This window comes from Neofelis nebulosa, chromosome 4 (genome assembly GCF_028018385.1).
Source record: "Neofelis nebulosa isolate mNeoNeb1 chromosome 4, mNeoNeb1.pri, whole genome shotgun sequence".
Taxonomy (NCBI): Eukaryota; Metazoa; Chordata; class Mammalia; order Carnivora; family Felidae; genus Neofelis; species Neofelis nebulosa.
Window position 1 is genome coordinate 159,655,707 of NC_080785.1, and position 27,195 is coordinate 159,682,901.

A 27,195-nucleotide genomic window follows, 5' to 3' on the forward strand; every position below is an offset into this window, starting at 1 on the left:
GGAAGCCACAGAAGAGATGCCAGGATGAGGCCCTCCTGTATCTTCAAACACCAGAGGCACCAAGTTTTAGGAGACAGCCGAAGATAAAGTCACATTAAGCAATGGATTTGCTTGGTTCTTTGCCCACAGATAGTAGAAACAGCTGATCAGATTACTTACATTTTAGACACCTTCATTGGCTATCTGATGCTAGTTTTCTCACAGAAAGTATGTTTCTTTCCTTCGCTGGGCATATCATCTCAGGGTAGGGGGTAGATATTTACTCAAAAACTATAATATAAGGCAGATTTTTGGAGGTTCTACCATAGGCAAACCTCACCTACATACAATAGGTGGGGTGCCTGGGTGGCTCAGTCTGTTAAGCATCCGACTTCGGCTCAGGTCATGATGTCACAGTTCATGAGTTCGAGCCCCACGTCGGGCCCTGGTGCTGACAGCTCAGAGCCTGGAGCCTGCTTCAGATTCTGTGTCTCCCTCTCTCTCTGCCCCTCCCCTGCTTGTGCTCTGTTTCTCTCTCTCTCTCTCTCTCTCTCTCTCTCTCTCTCTCTTTCAAAAAGAAAGTAAGAGAAAGAAGAAAGAAAGAAAGAAAGAAAGAAAGAAAGAAAGAAAGAAAGAAAGAAAGAAAGAAAGAAAGAAAAGTGAATGGAACAATGGGCCACTAGCTAAAGAATACCAGCAGCCTCTAGATGCTGGAAAAGATGAGAAAACAAAACTCCCCCATAGTCTCCAGAAGGAATTCAGCTCGGCTGACACCTTGATTTTAGTCCCCTAAGACCCATTTAAAACTTTGAACTTCTAAATCTGTAAGATAAATTTTTGTGTGGTTTTTAGCAGTACGTCTGTGATAGCTTGTTTACGACAGCAGTAAGAAACTAATACAATCAAAGTATAGGAATGGAAATATCCATCTTCTGGGGCTCTGGAGCAAGGGAAGCTCAGGTCCTAGTCAGGGGATCCTAGGAGCTAGCTCCCAGGGATGGGAACATGGCCTTGCTGACGCTGAGCTAATTCAAGAACATGAAGGGTTAAGTACTGTTAGCATGCCCTAAACAGAAAGGTGTGGGCTGAGTGTCACATTCTTCCTGAGTAAGCTCAAGCCCCGAGTGGGACAGGGCTGTGATACGGCCAGAAGGGAGCATCTCAGATCTTTGGGACCCTTCCCTTGTACAGATGACATCTGCACTGAAGGATGCTGCATTGGTCCTGCCTAGTTACACTCCACATCCTTGGCTGAAAAAGCGTTCACAGTGTGTGTGGGGGGGGGGGGGGGATGTTCAGCCCCCTTCCACCAAAGCATGAGGCACCTGAAAGCCTGCAAGTGGAAGCAAGTAATTCGTTCCAGTTGAGTGAACCCAAGAAAACTGTCTCATGTGTATGGAAGAGAGGAAGGAGGCAGTGAAAGATTTTAGATGTTTACCGATTTGACCAAGTTCACATAGCAAGCCCTTGATAGAGCTGGTATTTCATTCCAGACCTGTTTCAGTTGGAGAACTAAGATCTACACGATGCTCTTGGGTCATAAGGAAATACTTGGGTGTCAATAAGGAGACATGATGGTCAATAATAAAACAACAGGGCAGAGGGGCGCCTGGGTGGCTCAGTTGGTTAAGCATCTGACTTCAGCTCAGGTCATGATCTCGCGGTTCGTGGGTTCGAGCCCCACATCAGGCTCTGTGCTGACAGCTCAGAGCCTGGAGCCTGTTTCGGATTCTGTGTCTCCCTCTCTCTCTCTCTGACCCTCCCCTGTTCATGCTCTCTCTCTGTCTCAAAAATCAATAAACGTTAAAAAAAAAAAAAAAAAAAACAGGGCAGAGAATTGTCTTGAAATTCCCGAGAGAAAGAGGCGTCATAAACTAATCAGTAGTTTGTTCTAATATTTTACTCCCCTCCTGGTCAGGCAGTTCATTCATTCATTTATTCATTCATTTGTTTGTCATTGGATAATTATTGAGCACTTGGAAAGTTGGGAAGAGATTGACAAACAAGCAAGTTCCTGCCCCTTCTGCAGCTGTGGTGTGTTCATTTAATTTAATTTAATCAGCCACACAGCAATTATGTGCGGAGCATTTCTGTATGCCTGACGCTGTGTGAAATGTTGGGGATACATTAGGAAGAAAACCAACACGGTGCCTGCTGGGGCTGAAATCTAGAGGGAGGACAGACACTAATCAAAGAGCAAACACCAAGAGTAAAATGACTCTGACAAATGCTCGGCAGGAAAAGCCTAGGGGCTATGAGAGTGGAAAACAAGAAAATCTGACCTATTCTGAGCGAGAAGAGAAGGCTTCTCAGAGGAATAGACACAAGAGCTAAGATCTCAGGGCTTCCATAGTTTTGTGTCAAGGAAAACAAAAGAGTGTTTCAAGGAGAGGAAATATATGCAAAGCCTTTGTTCCAAAGAGGCACAGTGAAGGGGTGCCTGGGTGGCTCAGTTGGTTAGGCGAATGACTTCAGCTCAGGTCATGATCTCACGGTTCACAAGTTCGAGCCCCGCATCAGGCTCTGTGCTGATGTTTCAGAGCCTGGAGCCTGTTTCCGATTCTGTGTCTCCCTGTCTCTCTGTCCCTCCTCTGCTCGCGCTCTGTCTCTCTCTCCTAGAGAGAGAAGGGCATGTGAGTAGAATCTAGAGGGGATAAAGATGGAGTGTTTCATGAGAAAGGACTGAGAATCAGTGTCACAAGTTTCTGAGAAACGTAGGGCCACGGAGATCATTGTGGGTCTAAAAGATGTTTGTTTCAGGGCATGACGGGGAAAAGAAACCATATTTGCTAGGTTGAGGGAGTGAGTTTAAGGCAAGGAAATGGAGACAGAGAGAAAAGTCAGCTCTTAATCTGTGGCTAAAAAAAGGTAAGTAGTACATGCTTTTAATTTGTTTTAACATTTTTATTTATTTTTGAGAGACAGAGAGAGGCAGGGCACGAGCGGGGGAGGGACAGAGAGCGAGGGAGACACAGAATCCGAGGCAGGCTCCGGGCTCCGAGCTGTCAGCACAGAGCCCGACGCGGGGCTCGAACCCACAAACTGTGAGATCATGACCTGAGCTGAAGTCGGACGCTCAACCGACTGTGCCACCCAGGAGCCCCAGTGGTACCTGTTTTTTAAGATAGAAGAGAACCAAACATGTTTCCTTGACTATGGGAGGAATATTCCCAGATGGCAACAGAGGGAAGGGGAAGGAGAGAGGGAGAACGTGTGAACAGTAACTTAAAGATAACTGATAAGGCATGACGATGGGATCCAAAGAGCAGGTGGAAGCAATCTCTACTGAGCAGGAGAGAGACTGCATCCATGATACGGGGATGTGAAAAGGATGCACGAGGATGTTTGGTTGGAATAGCCAACGGCATGGAGTTCACAAGGTGTCATCGTGAGGGCTCTGATTTTCTCTGTGAAACAGGTGGTGAGAACATTTCCTGCAAAAGAGGGAAGAGACAGAAGATTCAGGGGCAGAACCAGGGGTAGTGGAGGTTGGGTGAACAAGGTAAAGAGAGAAACACAGAAGAACTTCCCGGCAGCATAGGGGGCTCCTTTAGATGGGAAGGAAGACCCAAGGGATTTCACAGAAAGTGGAAGAGGTGAGAAAACGTAGGAAAAGAACTTGGTTAAGGGGCGCCTGGGTGGCTCAGTCGGTTAAGCGGCCGACTTCAGCTCAGGTCACGATCTCGCGGTCCGTGGGTTCGAGCCCCGCGTCGGGCTCTGTGCTGACGGCTCGGAGCCTGGAGCCTGCTTCGGATCCTGCGTCTCCCTCTCTGTCCCTGCCCTGCTCACACTCTGTCTCTGTCTCTCTCTCAAAAGTAAATAAGCACTTAAAAACTTTTTTTTTTTTTTAATTTTTTAACGTTTATTTTTGAGACAGAGAGAGACAGAGCGTGAACAGGGGAGGAGCAGAGAGAGAGGGAGACACAGAATCTGAAACAGGCTCCAGGCTCTGAGCCGTCAGCACAGAGCCCGACGCGGGGCTCGAACTCACGGACCGTGAGATCATGACCTGAGCCGAAGTCAGACGCTTAACCGACCGAGCCACCCAGGCGCCCCTAAAAACTTTTTTAAAAGAACTTGGTTAAGTCTAAACCAGTAGGTGTTGGCTCTTGGTAGCCATCGCCACGAATTATCCTACACCATTGCTGTTGTTCCTTCCTGGCTCCGCAGTGGGTAGAGGGTGCGGAAAATACCAGGCGGTCTGGTGAGAAAGTCCAAAATGCCAGCCAACACTTCTTTCTGTTTAATTCATAAATACGCACACCAACCTTCCCCATGGTTGCCTTTCTGGGCCTTTGCCTTTTCTGCTCAGTGACTGTGCGATACGGGTGGGTGTAGAGAAAAAGGATAAGGATAATGCGGCTCTGACGAGAACGCGCATCACCCCTTCAGATCATTGATTCTTGTTTGCTTGGGTAGCCATGCCTGCCACACGGCAGGTGTGTAATAAGAGTGTTGGTGTGTAAGAGTTAAGAGGAACACAGTTCCCTGAGGACTAAGAACAACATATAGTCTTAAACAAACCTTTCCAACGAGACCGTGGGTAATAGTCCATGAGTCAAACGCAAACCAAGGGGGAACCACCCTAGAGCGTCATCTATCCGCTGCGTATAAAGTTGTTCAGTGTGACCAGCACTGTACTTGGACAAGGACAGCACTCAAGCGGATCAGTTAGGGAAGGGCTGTGGGAGCAGAAGGCGATCCTACCGTGTTGGGGGTGGAGGCATCAGACACGGCCCTGCTGGACAGTGTGTAATTCTCAGGCTCGGCTTTGGCTTTCCTGACCCTTCTAAACCATTTCCCGTACTGCTCCCGGACCTGCAGGGGCGAAGCACGCTCTGGGTCAGCTCACTGGGCGGGGCGGGGACAGGAAGAGTCCTGGATGGGGGCCGGACCGTGGTACCTGCTGGCTGAGGAGGCAGTACACCAGGAAGATGAACGCTCCCTGCAGGCTGTTGATGATGGTGAAGAGGTAAGCCATGACGCGGGCAGCTGGCCCCACCTGCAGGACGCCCAGACACCACGTGCAGCCCAGGATGAGGAGCTGAGCCGTCGTTTTAAATGTCAGCATCCTGGGTAGGAGGAGAGACGAGGCTCGTGACGCACCGGGAACAACAGAAGCCATTCTCCTCCCCGCCCCACGGAGGCTGCGTCACCCCCTGTCGGTGACGAGTTCTCAGACTGACTTGTGATCGGCTCTGATCTTTACTGTCAGTGATTCCCCACAGCCAAAATGCCACTTGGGACCAGGAGAGTGTCTTGATTTGCATTGAGGAGGATAGGGATACCTCACAATGTAAGTTTCAAAAGTTTTACGGTGCTCCCTGGAGATCCTGAAATTCATTCAACCAACACCACCGAGGAGGCTCTGTGCTGGGACCTGAGCATTAAAAATAACAAAGGCAAGGGGCACCTGGGTGACCCCATTGAGTGGCTGACTTAAGCTCAGGTCGTGATCTCGTGGTTTGTGAGTTCGAGCCCCACACTGTGAGTGTGGAGCCTGCTTGGGATTCTTTCTCTCTCTCTCTCTCTCTCTCTCTCTCTCTCAAAATAAATAAACTTAAAAAAAAACAACAGGGGCGCCTGGGTGGCTCAGTCGGTTAAGCGGCCGACTTCGGCTCAGGTCATGATCTCACGGTCCGTGAGTTTGAGCCCCGTGTCGGGCTCTGTGCTGACAGCTCGGAGCCTGGAGCCTGTTTCCGATTCTGTGTCTCCCTCTCTCTGACCCTCCCCTGTTCATGCTCTGTCTCTCCCTGTCTCAAAAATAAATAAAACGTTAAAAAAAAAATTTTTTTTTTTAAAAAGGCAAGATTTCTCTTTTCATTTGGAAAGGATAACGGTAGGAACGTGGAAGAAATAGCATTAAATCTGCACAAAGGTCGCTGGAACAAAGGATTGCCCTCGCCTCCCAGAAGATTCGACACTGGCTAGGATTTTCTCCAGAGAAAGGACGGGAATAGGGGTGAGAAGGAGCCTGCACTGAGCGGGGCAGCAAGTGGAGGCTGGGCTGTGGAAACAGCCACAGGTTTTTCTAAGTGCTTCGTGGGAATATAAATGTTCCCTGCACCTTCGTCCTAGGATTCCCTGGCAAAAGTCCAAAGAATGTTTAGTGACCAAGGTCAATTCTTCCTGTCGCTGAGGGAAGCAACAAGCTGGGGCTAGAAATGGACAGAACATTTCGGCCAGAGTGCCAGCTCTTCTGACTGAGAAGGTCAACTACACCTCTTTACTCTGGGTCCCCTCAGAAGAAACACTAAGGACCACCGAGGCACACGGCTTTGCCCTTTGGACCACCTATGCCCGTGGGGTTGTCACTCTCTCCTCCACCTTACCTTGTGTTCTGGAGGGTGGATATGTCGCTGTTGAGGGAAGACAGCTTGCTTTGCAAAATCCAGAGGGTCATGAAAAACAACACTAAATTGACCTTCGGGAAACCACAGAAGGTTTATTGAGTACAATTTCAATCAGTTATCTGTCTCCCAGCCTGCCCCACATCAATCCCACATTTAAGTCGTTTTCATATTAAGTAACCGTGTTAGAGCTCATAGTTTTAGGAGCAGTCTTAGAAAACCAAAACCCCCCCCAAAAAAAAATGACAATCCAGGGACATTCCTGCCCCTGTCACCGCCCCCCCCCTTATAATTCTGCTCTTCTAATGACCCTCAGCTGAGCATTAAGGATGCTCTGACATCATCACTCACAGAGATAACGACACAGACTGGTCCCAGGAAGCTCCATATAAACATCTTTGCTGGATGGAGCCAGCAGCTGAGCAAGAGAGAGAGAGTAAAAAATACATTCATCCTGAGGAATGTAGAACAATTATATAAATTCATTCATTCATTCATTCATTCATTCATCAACAAATACTGACTCTTCCGTGACAGGCTCTGTCATTGGCAAAGAAAGTAAACAGTCTTAAGACCCACAAATCTCACGAGGAGTAGGAGACACATAATTAAACATACTGTAACAATAAAAATGTGCAGCTATAAGAATGTATCATTGGATGTCAATGCTTAGTTTGGAATCTGAGGGATTTGGATGGTGAAGGAAGATTCCCTAAGGAAATTATATGTTTAGCTGAGTTGGTTTTTTTTTCTGTTGTTTTGTTTGTTTTGTTTTGTTTTGTTTTGTTTTGTTTTGTTTTGTTTTAGATAGAGCACAAGCAAGGGAGAGGTGTGGAAGGAGAGACAGAGAGAGAGAGAGAGAGAGAGAGAGAGAGAGAGAGAATCTTAAGCAGGTTCTGCACTCAGCACAGAGCCCGATTTGGGGCTCAATCCCACCACCCCAGGGTCGTGACCTAAGACGAAACCAGGAGTCAGACACTCAACTGAGCCATCGAGGCACCCCTTAGCTGAGATATTAATGGTGAATGATGTTACTGAGATAAACAGTGTTGGAGCAAGGAAGAGGCCCACAAACATGTTAACAGTTCCGGAGAGTCGTGTGAGCCATCCCTAACATGGTTTTAGGGGCCTTTCTTGCACTGTTCAATCTAATTTTTTTTCATCCTGCTGCAAAACCCATCAACTTATTTTAATTTTGTTTTTCATGGCTTTATGGAGATATCTTTTACATACCATAAAATTCACCCATTTAAACCACACAGTTCAGTGATCCTTAGAATACTCGCAGAGTTGTGCGACCAGCACCAAAATCTAACTCGAGGACATTTGCGACTCCTTAAGAGAAATTTCGTTCCCGGGGCGCCTGGGTGGCTCAATGGGCTGAGCGTCTGACTTCGGCTCAGGTCGTGACCTCCAGGCTTGTGAGGCTGAGCCCCGGCTTCAGATCCTCTGTCCCCCTCTCTCTCCGCCCTCCGCCCTGCTTTTGCTCTCTCTCTCTCTCTCTCTGTCAAAAATAAATACACATTTTTTTTAAAAATAAGTAAAAAATAAAGCGTGAGGACTTCAGCCAAAATCGTTTAAAAAAAAAGACATTTCATGCACAGAAGCAGTCACTGTGTTCGTACTCCACTCCCACCGGAGCCCCAGGGCACTGTTAATCTGCCTTCTCACCTAATGGATTTGCCTACTGTGAACACTTTACATAAATAGTATCATGCGATATGTGGCCTTTCGTGACTGAATTCTTTCATTCAGCGCCGTGTTTTCAAAGTCCGTTCACATCACAGCACATATTTATGGCTGAAAACAATATGTCTCATTCTTTTTCTCACGGCTAAATGATATTCTGTGTGTGGCCAGATCATACGTGGCCTATCCATTCGTCAGTTGAGGGGCATTCGGTTGTTTTCAGTTGTCTCCAATTTTGAATACTGCTGTTATGAGCATTCGTGTACAAGGGTTTGGTGGGGTTTTTTACATTTATTTGCTTTTGAGAGACAGAGAGAGAGAGAGACGGAGCACGAGCGGGGGAGGGGCAGAGAGAGAGAGGGAGACACAGAATCGGAAGCAGGCTCCAGGCTCTGAGCCGTCAGCACAGAGCCCGACGCGGGGCTTGAACTCACGAGCCGTGAGATCATGACCTGAGCTGAAGTCGGAGGTTTAACCGACTGAGCCACCCAGGCGTCTCGTACAAGGTTGATTTTTTTAAGTTTATTTCTTTTGAGAGAGAGAGAGAGAAAGAATCCCAAGCAGGCCCTCTGCTGTCAGCACAGAGCCCAACCCAAGGCTCAACCTCACAAAGCGGGAGATGACGACCTGACCTGCTTAACCAAATGAGCCACTGAGACACCCCGTGTGTGAACATATGTTTTCATTTGTTTGGGGTATGTACCCAGGAATGGTGTTGGTTGGTCGTGGTAGCTCTATATTTAACCCTGTGAGAAACTGTCAAACTGTGTTCCAAAGTGACCGCACCATTTACATTCCAACCAGCAATGCAGGAGTGTTCCGAATTTTCCACATCCTTGCAAGTAGTGTTTATTGTCTTTTTTTTTAACCATTTCAACTAATAGGTATAAAGTAATATCTCATTTACAGTTTCTGACTTGCATTTTCCTGATGACTAAGGCTAGTGAGCATCTTTTCGTGTACTTATTGGCCATTTACCTATCTTTGGAGAAATGTCTATTAAAATATTTTGTCCACTTTTGAGTTCATTTGTTTATTCAAATAATCTCTATAGCCCACCATGGGGGCTTGAATTCATGACCTCAAGATCAAGAGTCGCATGCTTTTCCAACGGAGCCAGCCAAGGGCCCCTATTTTGTCCATTTTTAACTTGAGCTATTTGTCTTTTGTTGGTGAGTTATTTGATTTAATTTTAACCCCAGCACAAAACAGATATTCTCTTATGACCACACATTGGTAATTAATGCATAGAGAGCTTAGGCCTATTGCTGAAGATTTTACTGATAGTGACAGAATTCACTTTTGATCCTACATTAGGGTAAAGTAGCGAGTGAGCAGGGCATTTCAGAACAGTGGACAGGTGCACCTGGGTGGCTCAGTTGGGTAAGCAACCAACTCCGGCTCAGGTCTTGATCTCATGGTCCATGAGTTCGAGCCCCACATTGGGCTCTGTGCTGACAGCTCAGAGCCCGGAGCCTGCTTCGGATTCCACGTCTCCCTCTTTCTCTGTCCCTTCCCCACTCGTGCTCTGTCCCTCTCTGTCTCAAAAATAAACTTTAAAAAGCATGAAAAAAAAATTTAAAAAATGAAAAGAGCAATGGACAGTTTGCTAGGCCATTTCAGGACAACTGAAGTATAGACGAAAAAGAATGTAAGCAAGAAAGAACTACAGTGTCCAAGAAAGACACCTGGAGACAGCTCAGGTGAATCAGGTGAGCACACGTTTTAGCAGCACGTTGTGGTTAATAGTGAATGTTCTGGGAACTGACCTCCTGAGTGGAGGAGTAAGGACCTTGATGAACTTGCTCTCCTTCTAAAACAGCAAAGATACAAGCAAAACAACTAAAACCAACCACTTCGGAACTGTGGCAATTACCCAGCACCACAGAACAAGTTGAAAAATAGTCTAACCAAGAGACACTACTGAACCTCAATAAGATTGTGGGGAGAAAGGAGTCTGGGATGTTTTAACTCAGAGCTATCTCAGTTCTGTCTCTCCCCAGCTTAGTGGTGCAGCAGCCAGAAGTTGACAACGTTGAAGACAGCAGAGAGATCTGACTATTTTGGAAGCTCCGTGAAACACATCATCATCACCCCCAGAACACAACCAAGTTTTTTTCTAACTCTGTAGTTTCCTAACTCTTTATTCTCTAAATATGGTGCCTATTTGATTCGACTGAGAAATCATGGGGGAGAGGAGAGCTGACTCTGGGGCATTATCAATACAATAACAAATTATGGCCCCATTCCCAGCTGCCTAAGGCTGTGATTTCAGGTGGGATCAAAAGAACTTGTCCGGGGGGCGCCTGGGTGGCTCAGTCGGTTAGGTGGTCGACTTCAGCTCAGGTCATGATCTCGCGGTCCGTGAGTTCGAGCCCCGCGTCAGGCTCTGTGCTGACGGCTCAGAGCCTGGAGCCTGTTTCGGATTCTGTGTCTCCCTCTCTCTCTGACCCTCCCCCGTTCATGCTCTGTCTCTCTCTGTCTCAAAAATAAATAAACATTAAAAAAAAAAAAAAAAAAAAAAGAACTTGTCCGGGAATTTAAAAGGAAATACTGGACCACTCAAGGACGATGAAAATTTTTGAAAATCTCTGAAATATTCCTGCAAATCTGAGGATGCATAAGGGTATGGCTCCACTCAAAAAAGGCATGGGGAGAAAAGAAAGCACTAGTCTCTGACCTCTGTCTGACCTTGAGGCTTTGTGCAATCAGAAAGTGAAAGCTAAGACTGTTATGTAAACTTCCTGAAGTTTGAAGGTGCGGTCTTCTCACACAGATACCTTTTTAGAAGAATGCAAAGTATATAGGCAAAGCATTTAAGGAAATCTTCCGGAACAAACAGTTGGTGGCCACTAAATAAACTGACCCAGGTGCGACCAACACCCTAGGAACCCATGATTAAAAACAAAAATAAGAACTTTAAAAAAGCTAGCAGAGAACTCAGGGAACACACACTGCAAGGAATGGCCAATCTACAGAATTAATCCAGGAAAGTCACTAAACAAACAAACAAAGACACCAACAAACCAGAAATAACAACATATCTTGAAGGGTGGAGGAAACTGAAACAGCAGGATTACAATATATTATCTAAAATATTGAGTTTTCACAAAAAAGTATAATATACCCAAAGAAACAGGAAAATGTGCAACATACACAGAGGAAAAAAATCAGTCAAAAGAAAGCATCTCTGAGAAGGCACAGACTTCAAATCTTGTAGGTAAAGTCTTTACATCAGTTATTACAAATATATTAAAAACACAAAACCATTTCTGAAAAATGAAAGAAAAGTAGGACAACAATGTTTCACCAAATAAGGGATATGAATAAAGCAATAGATATTCTGTATGGAACCAAATAGAAACTCTAGAGTTGAGAAATACAAAAACTGAAGTGAGAAATTCACCAGAAGGGCTCAACAACAGATTTGAGCTGGTAAAAGAAAAAAAAATAAATAAATTTGAATATACATCAACAGAAACTACGCAGTCTGAGGAACAGAAAGAAAATAGGATGAAGAAAAATGAACAGAACCTCAAGAGATTTATGGCATAGGACAAGTGCTCCAACACATACACAGTTGGAATCCCAGAAGACAAAGCAAAAAGGGCAGAAAAATACTTAAAGAATGAATGGCTAAAAACTTCCCAAAGGTGAAGCTCAAGGAACTACAAGTGGAATAAATTCAAAGAGATCCACACTGAAACGCATCATAGACCTATTGAAAAAAGGCAAAGACAAAATCTTTAAAGTGGCAGGAGAAAGTTGATTTTTCATGTACAAGGGACCCTCAATAAGATTAACAAGTGACTTCTTGCCTGAGATCATGGAGAAGGCAGTGGAATATCATCTTCAAGGTATCAAAAAAAAAAAAAAAATGATGGTCAACCAAGACTTCTGTATCCAGCTAAATTCTTGAGAAATGAAGAAATGAAGGCATTTCAAGATAAAAATAAGATCATTCTTGTTTGCTAATTGGTCACAAGAAACCCTAAATAAGTCAGGCTGATATGAAAGGAGACTAGAGAGTAACTTCAATCCAAACAAAGAAATAAAGAGCACCAATAAAAGTAACTATGTGGGTATTACGAAAGACACTGAAGTATATTTTTGTTTGTAATCCTTTTCTTCTCCTGTGTTAAAAGATAACCACGCAAAGCAATACTTTTAAAACTGTGTCAATGGGCTTGTAAGGTACAAAGATATAATTTTTATGACAGCAATAATAAAAAGGAGGAGGAAAGGAAGGTAGGGATATTAGGTTGCACAATGGTTTTTTAGATACAAAATCCTAAGCACAAACAACAAAAGAAAAACTAAGTGGACTTCATCAAAATTAAAAAACTTCTCTGCTTTAAACTTTTCACTTTGCAAGAAAGTGAAAAGACATGGAGAGGTAGAAAATATCTGCAAATCACAAATTGATGAGGCACTACCATCCGGAATATACTAAGAACTCAAAAACTCAGCAAGATGACAAATAACCGAATTTAAAAATGGACAAAAGGTGGGGCACCTGGGTGGCTCAGTCGGTTAAGCATCCGACTTCGGCTCAGGTCATGATCTCACAGTCCGTGAGTTCGAGCCCCGCGTCGGGCTCTGTGTTGACAGCTCAGAGCCTGGAGCCTGCTTCAGATTCTGTGTCTCCCTCTCTCTGACCCTCCCCCATTCATGCTCTGTCTTTCTCTGTCTCAAAAATAAAAATAAGCTTTAAAAAAATGTTTTTTTAAATAGACAAAAGGTTTGAAAAGGCGTTCCTCCAAAGAAGATATGCAAATGGTCAATAAACACGTGAAAAGCCACTCAGCATCACTAGTTATTGGGGAATCGCAAGTCTGAACCACAATGAAAGAACACTTAAAACTCATGCAGAAGGCTAATATTAAAAATGCAGAAAATAAGTGTTGATGAGGCAGAGTGTGGGGAATAAGCTTAAGAATCCCTGAGCTTGCACCGATGGGTTAACAAGGCATAAGGAAATAGAAAGCCAGAGGATGAATGCATCCAAGATTAGGTAAACAAGATTAGGTATTCAGGGTGGAAATGCCTCCCAACTTAGTACAATAGCAGAAAGCTGCTTTCCAAGAAAGGAAGGACCCAAATAGGTAAACAGGTAAACAGGGCTATAGACCTCAGTAAGGTGAAGTTGCCCAGAATGGAGCTAATTAGCAAAAGAAACATGCCTCGTTGACCCTGAGGTAGCAAGTTCTTTCTTTCTTGTGCCCTAGGCAAGTTTAGGTAAACAGATGTGGCGTTTCATGTATGCTGTAAACAACCACCTGCTTGGTTCCAGGACTTTGTGTTGTATTGACCCAACCCCTACCACCGCATATCTTCAAAACCCCCTTTTCCTCACGCCCATGAGGTAATGTTCACAGTTTCATTTCTTTGTGCACGTCCATCATGCCTGTAAGCCTTCTGATCCTAATAAAAACAGAGCAAGGATCCTTGCTTGGGGCTCTTGTCTCCTCCCAGACATTAGCCTCTCTCGCATTTTAATCCTGCATCCACTCTCTTGCTGGACAAGCGAGAACTCCAGACCCAGGGTCTATGACAATGCAGAGCAGTTAGAACCCTCACACGTGGCTTGTGTGAACAGAAACTGAGGCAGACACTTGGAGAAACAGATGACAGTTTGTCAAAGTGCTAAACATAGATCTGCAAGGTGATCCTGCAGTTCCACAAATGGATATATATCCAAAACAAAAGAAAACATATGTTGACACCAAAACTTACACATGTATATTTATAGCAGCATCACTCATAATGGCAAAAATGGAAACAACCTGGGGCGCCTGAGTGGCTCAGTTGGCTAAGCGTCCGACTCTTGACCTCAGCTCAGGTCTTGATTTCAGGGTCGTGAGTTCAAGCCCTGCTCTGGGCATGAAGCCTCCTTTTAAAAAAAAAAAAATGGAAACAATCCAAGAGCCTCTCAAATGATAGATTGAAAAAATGCACTATATCTGTATAATGGAATATTATTTACAAAACACCACCAGCAGCAGCAAGGAACCACAAGGAATGAAGTCATGATACTTGCTACAACATGGATGAGCCTTGAAAGCATCCTACGAAGTGAAAGAATCCAGTCGCAAGAGACCACAGGCATGATTTCACTTAAGTCAAATTTCCAGAAAAGGCAGATCCCTAGAGACAGAAGGTAGATTAGTGGTGGCCCAGGGGGCTGGGGTAGAAGAGGGTAACAGGACTGAGGAGGGAATGTTATTGTGTGCGAGGTTTCTTCTAGGGGGTTGAAGGTGTTCCAGTCACGTCTGCATGTTCTGGTGACGCATACATAACTCTATGATCATTCTAAAGAACACTAATCTGTACACTTTCCAAGAGTCAGTTTTAGGGTGTGTGAAATATACTTCCAGAAAAATGTAAAAACGTGAAACCAAGCATTAATGGTGGAAATGTCAGAGTACAAACTCTAAAGCTTGACTCGCTGGATTTGAATCCTAGTTCTGCCACTTATTAGCCATTCGAGGAGATTACGTGTGGCTCGGTTTACTCACCTGTAATACGGGGCAAATGGCTCTGCCTACTTCATAGTTTTAGTGTGAGTATTCACCGAGTTAATGCATACAAAAATGGCTAGAAAAATTCATGGCATAAAGTAAGTACCTTGTATATCTTAACCGTGATATAAAAATCTATGACTGGATTACATAAATCAGCTCTGTAACTCCAAATTTTTAAAAAACTGGAACATCTTAAAGGATTTGGAGAGAGAGGTAGATTCTATTTTTTTAATGGTGCCCTAAGCGCGTCTCTTGATTTCAGTCTTGCTATTCAAAGGACAGAAATTTAAAGACATTCTGCTTAACTTATAACTTCCCACCAGAAAGATGTCCTAAGGATGATTACTTAGCATGTCTTCTCTGTGTTCTGCTTGGGCATAATAAAAAATACTCCTCTCGTTCTGGTGGTGGCCATGATCCTGCTGGAGAAGATAGGAGCAGTGGGAATTTGCACTTACCTGGTGGGTGTTCCATAAAGGGAAGGTCTGGATGCAGCAGAAATGGCCACGATTAGAGCCGGGACTCCATAGCCCACAGGGAGCATGAATCTCTTCATGAACCTGCTCACGCTGGAGTAGTTGACCACCGTCAGGTTGCGTGCCGTGAGGAAGAGGTGTAGACCCTCCAACAGCATCCAGGTGAAGGAGGCCAGGTAGAGATAGTGTAAGGCCCCCGCGATGATGGCGCACAGCAGCTGGGGAAGGAGGAAGGAGTCACCAGGAGGGACTGTCAGGGAGGAGGGTGGCCCCAGGACCCCTCCCATACCTTCCAGCGGGGAGAACTCATATATATATAGGGTCGAGTTGTTGAGAGAGGATTGTCTTCTGCTTCATCAGTCAACGTGAAATAGGCTATTTACCCCTCCAGCCTCCCTGTCACCCAACGATATTGTGTTAAGGTATCAGTGCAGCAGGGCTCCACGAACTGAGCGTCCCGTGGCTCAGGGCAGGGGGTCCTCTGTGACAGTGTCAGTACCTTGATCTTGGTCTGGTTGATGGCCGTGAGGAAGAGCAGGTGGGCCAGGAAGAGGCAGATCGAGAGCTGCAGGTGGAGCGAGGTGCTGGTGTTCTGGATGGCTTTGCACAGGAGGAAGGTGAGGGCTGCCAGGAGGAGGCACAGCAGAGAGAGGCCCAGCCCCACGTAGGTGATGACAACCAGCACGAGATCCTCCTCCTGGGACCCAGCAAAAAGGATATCACAGTCACAGGTCCTATATCAGTTGACTTTAAGAGGAATTTCATCACCCTGGGTGGGCCTGGCCTAATCAGTGAGCTCTCAAAGCTCTAGGCTCTTCCTAGAGAAAAGGATTCAAAGTTTGATGGCGTTTGAGGTGAGGGAGCTTCTCCTGCTGGCCTCTGGACAGAAATGTTGATACACTGTGTGAGGGCCTAGAGAGAAGGAATGCAGGTAGCCCCTAGGAGCTGAGCAGGGTCCCCTGCTCGCAGCCGGAAAGAAAGTGGAACCCCAGTCCTACAACTGCAAGGAACGGAATTCTGCCAGCAACCAGGGAGCTCACAGGAGGACCCCAGGCCTCCGACAAGAATGCAGCTTTGGCTGACTCAATGGTCTCAACCTTGTAAGACCCAGAGCAGGCAACTCAGCTACGCTACGCCCGATTCTCGTCCCACAGAAACCACAGAGACATAAATTTATGTTTCTTTACGCTCCTACATGTGGGGAAACATGTTCGAGAGCGATAGACGTGGAAAGCAGCCTCTCTCAGGGATCTCACCTGCACGTGGCTGTGGGCCATGAGGACGGCAAAGCTGCTGAGGTGGGAGCACTGGCAGGTGGTGCTGGCGTCTCCGGTGACCACCATCTCGCAGCCCGTGGTGGACCAATGACCGCCTCCATCCTGACTGTGCTCCCAGAAGACACAGAACACCTTCTGCGTTGGCCCGGGCGTCACCGACTGTAGGAAGAGAGCGTCGGTGGGAGCTGGAGACTCTTATCCAAAGCTGGTTTGCAAAGGGCTTTCCTGGGGGAAGGAGGCGCCCACGGAGGAGGCCCCCAGGACACAAAGGGTGATCTCGACAGTGAGGCTGAGCCCCGGACCCAGACCAGTTCCTTGCCCAGCCACAGCCCCATTCCACCAGGACTCACGCGGTGGGAGATGATGAAGGTGACGGGGGAGCTGAGGTTCTGGGTGTCCTTGTTGCTCACAAAGGCAGAGACGACATCTGAGAGCAGGACAGGGGAGACCTCTCCCAGCCATTCCTTGCGTTCACGCAGAACTGCCTGCTGCTTAGGGTCCAGGACCAGGGGCGCCTTGGCCAGTAACTTGCCCATCCCTGGAGTGGAGACGAGGCCCACCACAGAAGGACCTGCAGGACAAGGCCAATGTGGATACCTCGGGGTGCCCACCAGGGCCCCTTCTTCCTCAGATGGACCCTTTGTGGCCCCACTCTGCCCCCTACCACCCCGTAAGCTTCAGGTCCCCGTTTGTCACGTCCTTGGGCGTCTTGCGACCTCCCATCTCGGCCGTTACCTGAGTCACTAGATTCATGCACCTCATCCAAGCTCAGCAGCATCTTTGCCTGGTTCAGACTCAAGGTGACATTTCTGTCTCCTTGTTCTTGCACCTTCAGGGACAGGTCTATGAGATGTCAGAGTTATTAAGGGAGTTAGGATAGTATTTGTGGCTGTAGAGGTTGTAATAATACTATCATTTATATGTGTTTACATACATACATACACACACACACACACACACACACACTGAATTTATAAAGGATTGTAAGAAAATTCTATGAGCAACTATACACGAACAAATTGGATAACCTCGATGAAATTAACAAATTCCTAGAGACACACAAACTACAAAAGTAACTGAAAAATAACTAAAGTCCAAACAGACCTATAACAGGCAAAAAGAACAAATCAGTAATCAAAAATTCCCCAAAATGAAAAGCCTCAACCAGATGGCTTTACCGGTGAATTCTGCCAACCATTTAAGTAAGAATTAACAAGAATCCTTTATGAACTCATCCAAAAATGGAAGAGGAAGGAATACTACTTAAATAATGTTATGAAGCCAACATCACTCTGATTTAAAAACAAACAAACAGATAAAGCCATTAAAGAAAACAATAGACCAATATTTCTTATGAACATGGATGTAAAAGAATCTTCAACAAAATATTAGGAATAAATTTACCCAAGGAGGTTCAAGACTTTTATCAGGGAAAAGTACAAAAATATTTTTTGAAGTAAATGGAAGACCCTGAATAACTAGGAAAACATTCTATGTTAGTGGATTAAAAGGCTTAATATTGGGGCACCTTAGTGGCTCAGTCAGTTGAACATCTTGATATTAGCTCAGATGGTGATCTCACAGTTTGTGAGGTTGAAACCCACATTGGGCTCTGTGCTGAGTTGTGGAGCCTGCTTGTGATTCTCTCTCTTTCTCTCCCTTTCTCTCTCTCCCTCTCTCTCTGTCTCTCTCTGTCTCATCATCTCTTTCTTTCTCTCATTCTCTCTCTCTCAAAATAAATAAATATCTTTTAAAATAATAAAAAAATAAAAGGCATAATATTGTTAAGATGGCAATATTTCCCAAGAGAGCTACAGATTCAATGCAACCCATACCAAAATTCCACCTTTTTTTTTTCAGAAATGGAACAGTGCATCCTAACATTTATAGGACATTGTAAGGAGCCCTAATACCCAAAATAATCTTGAAAATGAAAAAAAAAATTGGAGTACTTACACCTCCTGATTTCAAAACTTACTACTAATCTATAGTAATCAGAACAGTAGGGTACTAGCACAAAGATAGACATACAGACCTATAAAATAAAATTGAAAGTCCAGAAATAAACCCATACATCTGTGGTCAATTGATTTGCTTCAACAAGGGATGCCAAGACTAGTCAATGGAAAAAGTCAAGTCTCTTCAGCAAATGGTGCTTGCACATCTGGATCTCCACTCGCAGTTAGAAGGGACCCTACCTCACACAACACACAAAAATTAGCTCAAAATGGGACAAAGACCTACATTTGTGAGCTAAAACTAGAACCGTCAGAAGGAAACACAGGTGTAAATCTTCACAACCTTGGATTTGGCAATGGAGTCTCAGATAAGACACCAAGAGAAAGTAGAGAAAATGGATTTCATCCATTTTCATCCATTCTGTCGGATTTCATCCGACAGAAGCATCTGTTCATTAAAGTAAAAAGACAATTGGGGCGCCTGGGTGGCTCGGTCGGTTAAGCGGCCGACTTCGGCTCACCTCACGATCTCGCGGTCCGTGAGTTCGAGCCCCGCGTCAGGCTCTGGGCTGACGGCTCGGAGCCTGGAGCCTGTTTCCGATTCTGTGTCTCCCTCTCTCTCTGCCCCTCCCCTGTTCACGCTCTGTCTCTCTCTGTCTCAAAAATAAATAAATGTTAAAAAAAAAAAAAAAAGTAAAAAAAAAAAAAAGTAAAAAGACAATCTGTGGAATGGGAGAAAAAATTAGCAAATCACATGTCTCATAGAGTCTACCATTAGAGCACATAAAGAACTCTCCCAACTCAACAACCAAAAGCCAAACAACCTGATTTAAAAATAGGCAAAGGACTTGCATAGATGTCTCCAAAAAAAAAGTATGTAAGTTCATATATATATATATATATATATATATATATATATATATATATAAAAAATATACAAATATTCAACAATCATGTGAAAAGGTATTAAATATCATTAGTCATTTGGGAAATGCAAATCAAACCCACAATGAGATATTCCCTGACATACACTGAAGTTGCTATTAGAAAACAAAATGTAAGCACCAAGTGTGGCTGAGAATATGGATATTGGAACCATTGTGTGTTACCAATGGGGATGTAAAATGGCACTGCCATTTTGGAAGACTAGTTTGGTCATTCCTCAAAAAATGGAACACAGAGTTACCATATTGCTGAGAAATTCCACCCCTACGTCTATATACATTGAGCCGAAAACAGTTATTCAAGCAAAAACTCATCCAGAAATATTCATAGTAACGCTATTCAAAATAGTCAAAAGGTGTCACCCCAAATGTCCAACAGGGAATGAATGGCTACACAAAAGGTGGTCAGTGAGTTCGAGCCCCATGTCAGGCTCTGTGCTGACAGCTCAGAGCCTGGAGCCTGCTTCAGATTCTGTGTCTCCCTCTCTCTCTGCCCCTCCCCCGCTCAAGCTCTGTCTCTCTCGCTCCCAAAAGTAAATAAACCTTAAAAACTAAAATTAAGTCGGGGCGCCGGGGTGGCGCAGTCGGTTAAGCGTCCGACTTCAGCCAGGTCACGATCTCGCGGTCCGTGAGTTCGAGCCCCGCGTCGGGCTCTGTGCTGATGGCCCGGAGCCTGGAGCCTGTTCCCGATTCTGTGTCTCCCTCTCTCTCTGCCCCTCCCCCGTTCATGCTCTGTCTCTCTCTGTCCCAAAAATAAATAAAAAACGTTGAAAAAAAAAATGTTTTTTTAAAAACTAAAATTAAGTAATAAAATGGTGATGAACTTAAATATCAAATAATACAAAATTTACATTCTGAAAAATTTAATAAATTGTCTTCTTTTGAAGATGTTTCCATTTTGTATCTTAAATTCTTCATTACAATGATTTCCTCTGCTGATAATGTATATTACAATGAAAATGTATACGATTTACAGTTTTATTCGTTTCTTTTCAACCTTTTAATTGGTTTAGGGAGGGTAACACTGAGATACAAGCATGGTCACTGGCTCCAGTGAGGTTGGGGGATAAACAGGTGGGGCAGGGCAGGGCGGGAGCCGGGGGCAGACCCCAGTACTTGCCTGTGCCTGCAAATGCACTGAAGGTCAATGTCCCATTGGGCAGGGCCTGGCTTATGTTTCTCAGGACGTCCTCCAGGCCAGCGAGCAGGTTCGTGGCCACACGGTGCTGCTCTGAGCGGGGCAGCGCCTCCAGGTCTTGCGGGGTCTGCAACAACTCATCCACCCCCTGTATGAGTTCCTGGGGGTGGGGGGGATAAGTGAATGGAGCCAGTGAGCCACGAAGACCCTGCCCACTCAGCCCCGGAGAACAGCCCCTACAAACTGATTGGTACATAAATGTGGTACTGGGGCTGATTCCCTGGGTCTTTGCCCCTGGAATCCAGCGCTCATGGTCAACCCTGTTCACAAATGCCAAGAATGACATAAAGCCCAATGTCCAGAAACAGCAAGAAGAAAAGTCATTTGTGGGTGCAGGTGGGTGCCCAGCAGTGTGAATACTGGCGTGTCTGCTCTCCCACCCTCCGTGGGAGGGGTGGGATCTCAGAGAAGCTGTCATGGTGATGGGGCGGCCTCCTCCCAGGCCTCTATGGGATGCCCAGGTTCTCTTTCTTCTCCTGAGTTGTGCTCTTACCTGGATGGTGCCCTGAGCCAAGGCCGGCTTGAAGTCTCTGCGCAGAACTTGGACTCTTTTAAAGAAGTCGGAGAGTCTCTGGGAAGAGAGGAGAAGGGGCGGGTCAGAGAGCCTCGCGTATGTGTGTTGGGGTGGGGGGTGGGGGGAGCTTGGGGAAATTGGGGGAATTAGGCGGGCGGCACAGGGGGATTCCTGCCTCCTGGTCCCTGCTGGGGCCACCCACCTGGCTCTTGATTCCAGGGGGTTCGGTCCAGGCAGGGAAGGACATCTCTGCAGGCGATAAAACAGCCATTTATTAGGTGTGAGAGTGTCTGTGTGTGTGTGTCGGGATGGCGGCTGGGGTCAGGTCAGACCAGGTACCTTGACAGGTGGTGTTCGTTTGCTTATTCTGGAATCCGGGTTTGAGCTCCCAGCCACGGCGGCAGCGGCACCTGTATGAGCCCACGGTGTTGACGCAGACGGTGGAGTTGTGGCACACAGGCGGCCGGAAGCTGCACTCGTCCACATCTGGGAACACAAAGATGGGACTCAGGCCCTTCTCCTTCTGTGTCCCGCCCCCTTTCCCCATATTAGTACCTCCCACCTTGGCTGGAGGTGACATCCCCTGCCGACCCCACATCCTGGTGATGCAGGAGTTATGGGAAGTGTGGGGAGGCCTGACACACAGCACGTGAGCCCTGTACAGATGTGCAGGTTGTGAACTATTGAAACACCTTTGTCCCAGTTGGTAATTAGCTGTCGCCTGGGGTCTCCAAGGAGCCTGCTCCTCAGTACCCCGGCTCCTTCCCCAGGATCCCCGCCCCCCCCAGATCTTTTCCCATCGAGCCTCAAGAGAATTAACGCTTGGCACAGCAGGGCACCGCCAGCATTCATTCTGCTTGGGTGGTGTGGGTGCCACTGAATACGCGTGCAATCAGCTGTTCTGAGTGTGGGTCTCTAAGATGTGGCATCTGAGCTCTGGACCTTCACAGACGGTGTTGTTTGGGCCGTCGGGGGACCCAGGAATGGGCTTCCAGCCAGGCCGGCAGCGGCACTCGTAGCTCCCAATGTTGTTGAGGCAGTGAGTGGTGTTGTGGCACGGGTTTTGCCCCGAGGTACATTCATTCACATCTGAGGACAAAGCCAGAGGGTCAGGGTCCCCTCCACTGGCTGCACCCACCTCTCACTGCCCGGCATCATTGCACATGCTGCCCCCTGGTGACCTTCAACCTCAATCTCAGTGCACCTTATGATGGCCTCCCTGCAAGATGGGCGAGGCAGGGACCATGGTCCCCGGCTTACAGGCTGCGAAACCAGGGGGGAAACTGAGTCATGGGGACCGGACTTTCTTTCCAAGGACTCTCAGCTACTCCCTCCCCAGCTCTGGCCCAGGCTCCCTTTCCAGGAACTGGAAGCGACACCCTCCCCCTGCTCCCAAGAGGCAGGTGAAGAAGGGGCGAGACCAGGGGATGCTCACAGAGGCCAGGGGCTCCACAAGGGAACCCCAGGCCCGGAAGGCCCTGCTACCTCCCTGCTCTGTGGTGGGCCTTCTGAGGCATCCTCTGGGCGAAGCATGGTGGCCCAGGTGTTTATCCATACATTGAAATTCTTGGGGAGAATCAGACAGAGCCTTGCACGGGAAAACAGATGGAGGCTGAGCGGACAAAAACCCAAGCCAGGAAGCCAGGAGGTGTCTTCTCCATGCAGGGCTGCTGGCCAAGGTGAGGGCCAGCTGGGGAAGATGGGCTCCTCCCTCCTCAAACCTCCCTCCCCCATGTTTCTCATGACCCGGGGGTCTGGGAGGGCTCCCAGTGTGGCCAAGCGCATGTGGGCTCCAGGGGGGGAAGGACTCTTCCCGGCAGCCTTTGATGACGGTGAAGAAGGTGGATATTGTGATGTAACACACATGCTGTGAGCGTGTGATGTACCTTGAGCCCTGGAGTTTGGAAAGGCATAGGAGACCAGGTAGGACGTTCTGTGGAGAAAGTGAGACTAGTGACCCCAAACCTCGTAGACGGGGAGACGGAAGGTGCGGGGTGGTTCTTGCCTTGACACGTGTTCTCACTCTCATTCCTGAACGCTTTTGCCCCAGAAGCAAGCTGGTATCCGGGGCTGCATTCGCAGTAGAAGCTCCCCTCTGTGTTCTGGCAGTCTGCAAATTTTCCACAGGACACTGCCAAGGGTGGCCTACACTCATCGATGTCTGGAACACAAGAGGACAAAGGGTCACCAGCCAAAAGAGTGAGTTCCCACAGGGCAGAGGCCCTGGCCTCCAGCCCTCCTCTGCCGTGGGGGCCCAGAGAGAACTCAGTTCACAGTTCGTCGGACCGAGCTGGAGCCAGCCACTCCAGAAAGCCTGCAGACTGATCTGCTCACCTCTGCTCTCCGGCCGGGCCTGACGGCACCTAGATCCATACACTCTGCTGTGTCATGACAGGGGCTAGAAGGAGGTCTGCATCCCCCTCTGCAGGCCTCGTGGGCCAGATGGAGGCCCTGACTTGGGCTCCAGACCCTCCCCTCTGAGACCGTTCGCACCATCAGGAGGCTGGGGGTGGGCTCCGGTCAGAGGGACAGTGGCACTGGAGGCCACTCTCAATGCTGACAGTGGGGGGAGTCGTGGCTGGGTGACACTCACCACTCACACCTGAGGCTAAAGGCCCCTGCTTTTGACAGCTTTCTCCTCCCATTACTCACAGTGGCCCAAGTACACCTCACAGGGCCCATCCCCCACTCCCCCATCTCTGGTGTCAGTTTTCAAGATGCCCCAGGGTGTCTCTGGAAGAGTCTTACTACCGCCAACCCTGGAGGAAGTGACCCTTATCAGAGCCTATCGCAGATACGAAATGAGGAAGCACCAAGAAGTTGCTCACAGCTGAGTTATTGCAAGGTGGGTTCCTGGCCTCCTAGCTCTTCCTGTTCTCTAAACGTGAGGGGAAAGATGGCCACGACCCTGGCCCCTCGGAGTAGCTCGGGGGCCCACAGAGCAAGGCTGGACACCGCCAGCTATCGACGACCTCAACAACTTGATCAGGTGAATCAAAGGGCAGGGACAGAACGTTGGGTCCCGGACGCTCCCATCGGGGGACCAGAGACTTTCAGAGCCTGCAAGGGCTCATGACCTCGTGCTGAGTGGGGGCAGGCAGCTGGTCTCCCCCAGAGCAGAGTCTCCTTCCCGAACTCGAGGACTTCCTTCCGAGGCCCCGGGCCCAGGCTGTGGGCGTCAGCCCCGGGACGGGACAGCAGGCGGGAGGAGGCACGCCCCGTCTGGGCCATGGGACCGCCCTCCTGTCTTCTCAGATGGGGGCGATGGCTGGACACCCGTCTCCGGGGTCGTGGGATGGGGTGGGGTCCAGCGGGTGGTAATGAGGCGCGCGGGAGGGGAAGACATGACGAGGAGAAACTCTCAAGCCGCAAACGTGCTCCCAGAAGGGAGCGGGGGTCCAGCCGCACCAGCCACAGGCCCCCTGGCCGCGCTCACCGGGGCCGGAGTCTCCGTGAGACGCGCGCACAGACGTGCAGGGGGTCCGCGAGGGGCGCGTCTCAGGGCATCGGGAGAGGGCGGCTGGGCAGGAGTCATACCACCTTTTTTTTTCCGTGATGAAATTCACTTTCCCCCAAATATTAAATGACACACGGACGTTTGGAAGACAAAGAAAATGTCAAACAACGAAAACCAAGAGAATCGCCCATAAGGGTACTACACGGACTACTGGGAAATATTAGAGTTTTTTTTTTTTTTTCTTTTACCTTTTCAAACATGCTAGGAATATTTTCCTTCGTTTTTAAAAAATACGCATCTAAGTCTATTTCGGTACATGAAGAGTATTTCTCGGTGTAAAACGGGGATAATTTCCTTTCTCTTCATTTTTATCGTAACATTCACATAATATTACTAATTGTGGGACTTTGGGACAAGTTCCTCAATCTCCCTAAGCCCAAATTTGATCATTTAAAGTTTACATATTTTTGAGAGAGAGAGCGGGCAGGCACGTGACGGAGGGAGGGGCAGAGAAAGAGGGAGAAAGAGAGAATTCCAAACGGACTCTGTGCTGTCTGTGCAGTGCCTGACGAGGGGCTCAACCTCAAAAACTGTGAGATCATGACCGGAGCTGAGATCAAGAGTCAGGTGCTTAACCGACTAAGCTAACCAAGCACCCCCCAAATTTGATCATTTGAAAAACCAAGTAGCTCTGCTTCCTCATGGGTCTGCTGTGAACAGTGAGAGGGGAAACCATGACCTTGAGGGGTCGGGAGTTCCCGGTGAGCTCACGCCAGGAGGAGAGCCTGGGCTTTCAAGTCCTGTGTTTCTTTCCTCCCGTTGCTTCCATTCTTTCTCCCCTTTCCTTGTGCAACGAGCACGATCACAGTAATAACGGCAGTAGCCATGATAAGAGCTTGTGTTGGACCGTCCGCTCCATACTTGTCTTTATCGGTTCTCCACACGGGCAGATTTTAAATCTCACTCCATCCGTGTGGGGTGGGTACAACGATGATCCCCAATTTACAGACAAGCAAACTGAGGCATAGAGAGGAGAACATCTTCCCCCTACCACTTCCCCCAACATCTCCATGCGCCCACCACCACCCCCCCAGGCCCCTGTACCATCACAATTCTCCAAGCGGTTGGTGAAGATGTCCCCGGATGAAGAAGTGAACCCCGGAGAGCAGCGACAGGCCATGGTGTTGACACATCTGGAGTTCAGAGGGCACCACCGTGCACAGTCTGTGGGTGCAAAGGGTGAGAGGACAGAGACCACAGTCAGAAGCTTCAAGGAATGGAGGGAGCCAGCCGCCAGCTGGGGGTGAGGAGCAGAGGAAGAGAGGCGAAGGAGCAAGAGGGATGGCTGCCATTGGAAGAAGAAAACACAGGAAACTCTGGACATTTGTGGAGGTAGAAATGGTTTCTCTTATCTCCAGAAGACCAGAGCCTCACTTGAAGAATATGCCCCCTTTGCCCGCTTGTCGGTGAGGGGACCCAGACCCCAGCATGCACTCCCCCGTGTATGTTACCCATGGGGCTGGCTGGGCAGACTCACCACTAGTCTTCTGGGCAGCAGCTCCCAATGGCAACAGCAGCTGTGTCAAGAGACCTGGGGCAGAAAAAACAGAGATGCAGTTTCAACCCTTGTCCACATGGTCATTGTTCCCGGGAGGTGGTTCTGATGCTACAGTCCATGGCTCTCCCAAGGCTCTTGTAACTTACGAAGTTTTGAGGACCAGTCCCTTTCCTTCCATCTCCCTGGACTCCCCAAGGAGTCCATCACTAACAGACATAGACCTTGTGGAGCCTCAGTGCTATAGGTAAGGGGACAGAATATACACAGGTGATGTCAGGGACACAAGGTAGAAATTCCAACCTTTCCCGGTGGAGGGAGTGAATCTTGAAGCACAACGTCCTCAGATTGGCCAGGTTCTTAGTTCTCTGGCAATGGCAGAAATCTACCCTGAGGATTTCTCTCCCAGGGTCACTGTCCCCTCTTTGACATACATGTTTTGGGGCACACGAGAAGAACGTGGGTTTGGGCATCAGACAGCCCCAAGTCTGAGCCCTAGCTCACAGTAGTATCAGCAGGGCAGGGAGCCCTGGAGTCAAGAGAGGGGGGGAGCTGATGACAGGTGAGGAGTGACAACTAAGGGCACCGTCAGGTAGAGCCACCATCTCCTGGTTAAGAGGCCTCTCCAGGTGCAGTACCAGGAGCGATGGGTCACTGGACAGGCTTTGTGGAATGAAAACGGCTGCAGGTGCGAAGGAATCTACCCTACGGGCAATCACTGGGTCACCTGTTAGAGTCTGTCCTTCCATTCACGGGAGGCATGATGCTGCTATGATGGTGTTTTGTTTTGTTTTTAATGAGATTAACAGTGAAATCAGTAGACTCTGATTAAAGAGGATTACTCTCTTGGCAAAGAAGAAGTCAAACTCTCACTTTTCGCAGATGACATGATACTCTACATGGAAAACTCGAAAGATTCCACCAAAAAAAACCTGCTAGAGCTGATACAGGAATTCCACAAAGTCGAGGGACATAAAATCAATGTACGGAAATCGGTTGCATTCCTATACACCAATAATGAAGCAACAGAAAGGGAAATCAAGGAATCAATCCCATTTACAATTGCACCAAGAACCATAAAATACCTAGGAATAAACCTAGCCAAAAAGGTAAAAGATCTGTATGCTGGATACTTATGAAAGAAATTGAAGACACAAAGAAATGGAAAAACATTCCATGCTCATGGGTTGGAAGAACAAATATTGTTAAAATGTCAATATTACCCAAAACAATCTACACATTCAATGCAATCCCAATCAAAATTGCACCAGCAT

General features: G+C 47.5%; 1 protein-coding gene across 1 annotated transcript in view; it reads right to left on the minus strand.

Annotated features, from left to right (window-relative positions):
- Positions 1–956: 956 nt before the first annotated feature.
- ADGRE2 (adhesion G protein-coupled receptor E2) overlaps positions 957–27,195 on the minus strand; it is a 28,654-nt gene continuing 2,415 nt past the window's right edge. The window contains 19 exon segments of the mRNA XM_058723592.1: positions 957–1,004; positions 2,516–2,623; positions 4,687–4,797; positions 4,883–5,051; positions 6,312–6,403; positions 6,681–6,747; positions 15,001–15,236; positions 15,518–15,715; positions 16,275–16,454; positions 16,646–16,866; positions 17,031–17,138; positions 20,318–20,495; positions 20,889–20,966; positions 21,112–21,158; positions 21,249–21,395; positions 21,852–21,998; positions 22,915–23,070; positions 25,471–25,590; positions 25,904–25,957. Of these exon segments, the coding sequence (XP_058579575.1) occupies positions 957–1,004; positions 2,516–2,623; positions 4,687–4,797; positions 4,883–5,051; positions 6,312–6,403; positions 6,681–6,747; positions 15,001–15,236; positions 15,518–15,715; positions 16,275–16,454; positions 16,646–16,866; positions 17,031–17,138; positions 20,318–20,495; positions 20,889–20,966; positions 21,112–21,158; positions 21,249–21,395; positions 21,852–21,998; positions 22,915–23,070; positions 25,471–25,590; positions 25,904–25,957 (2,465 nt within the window).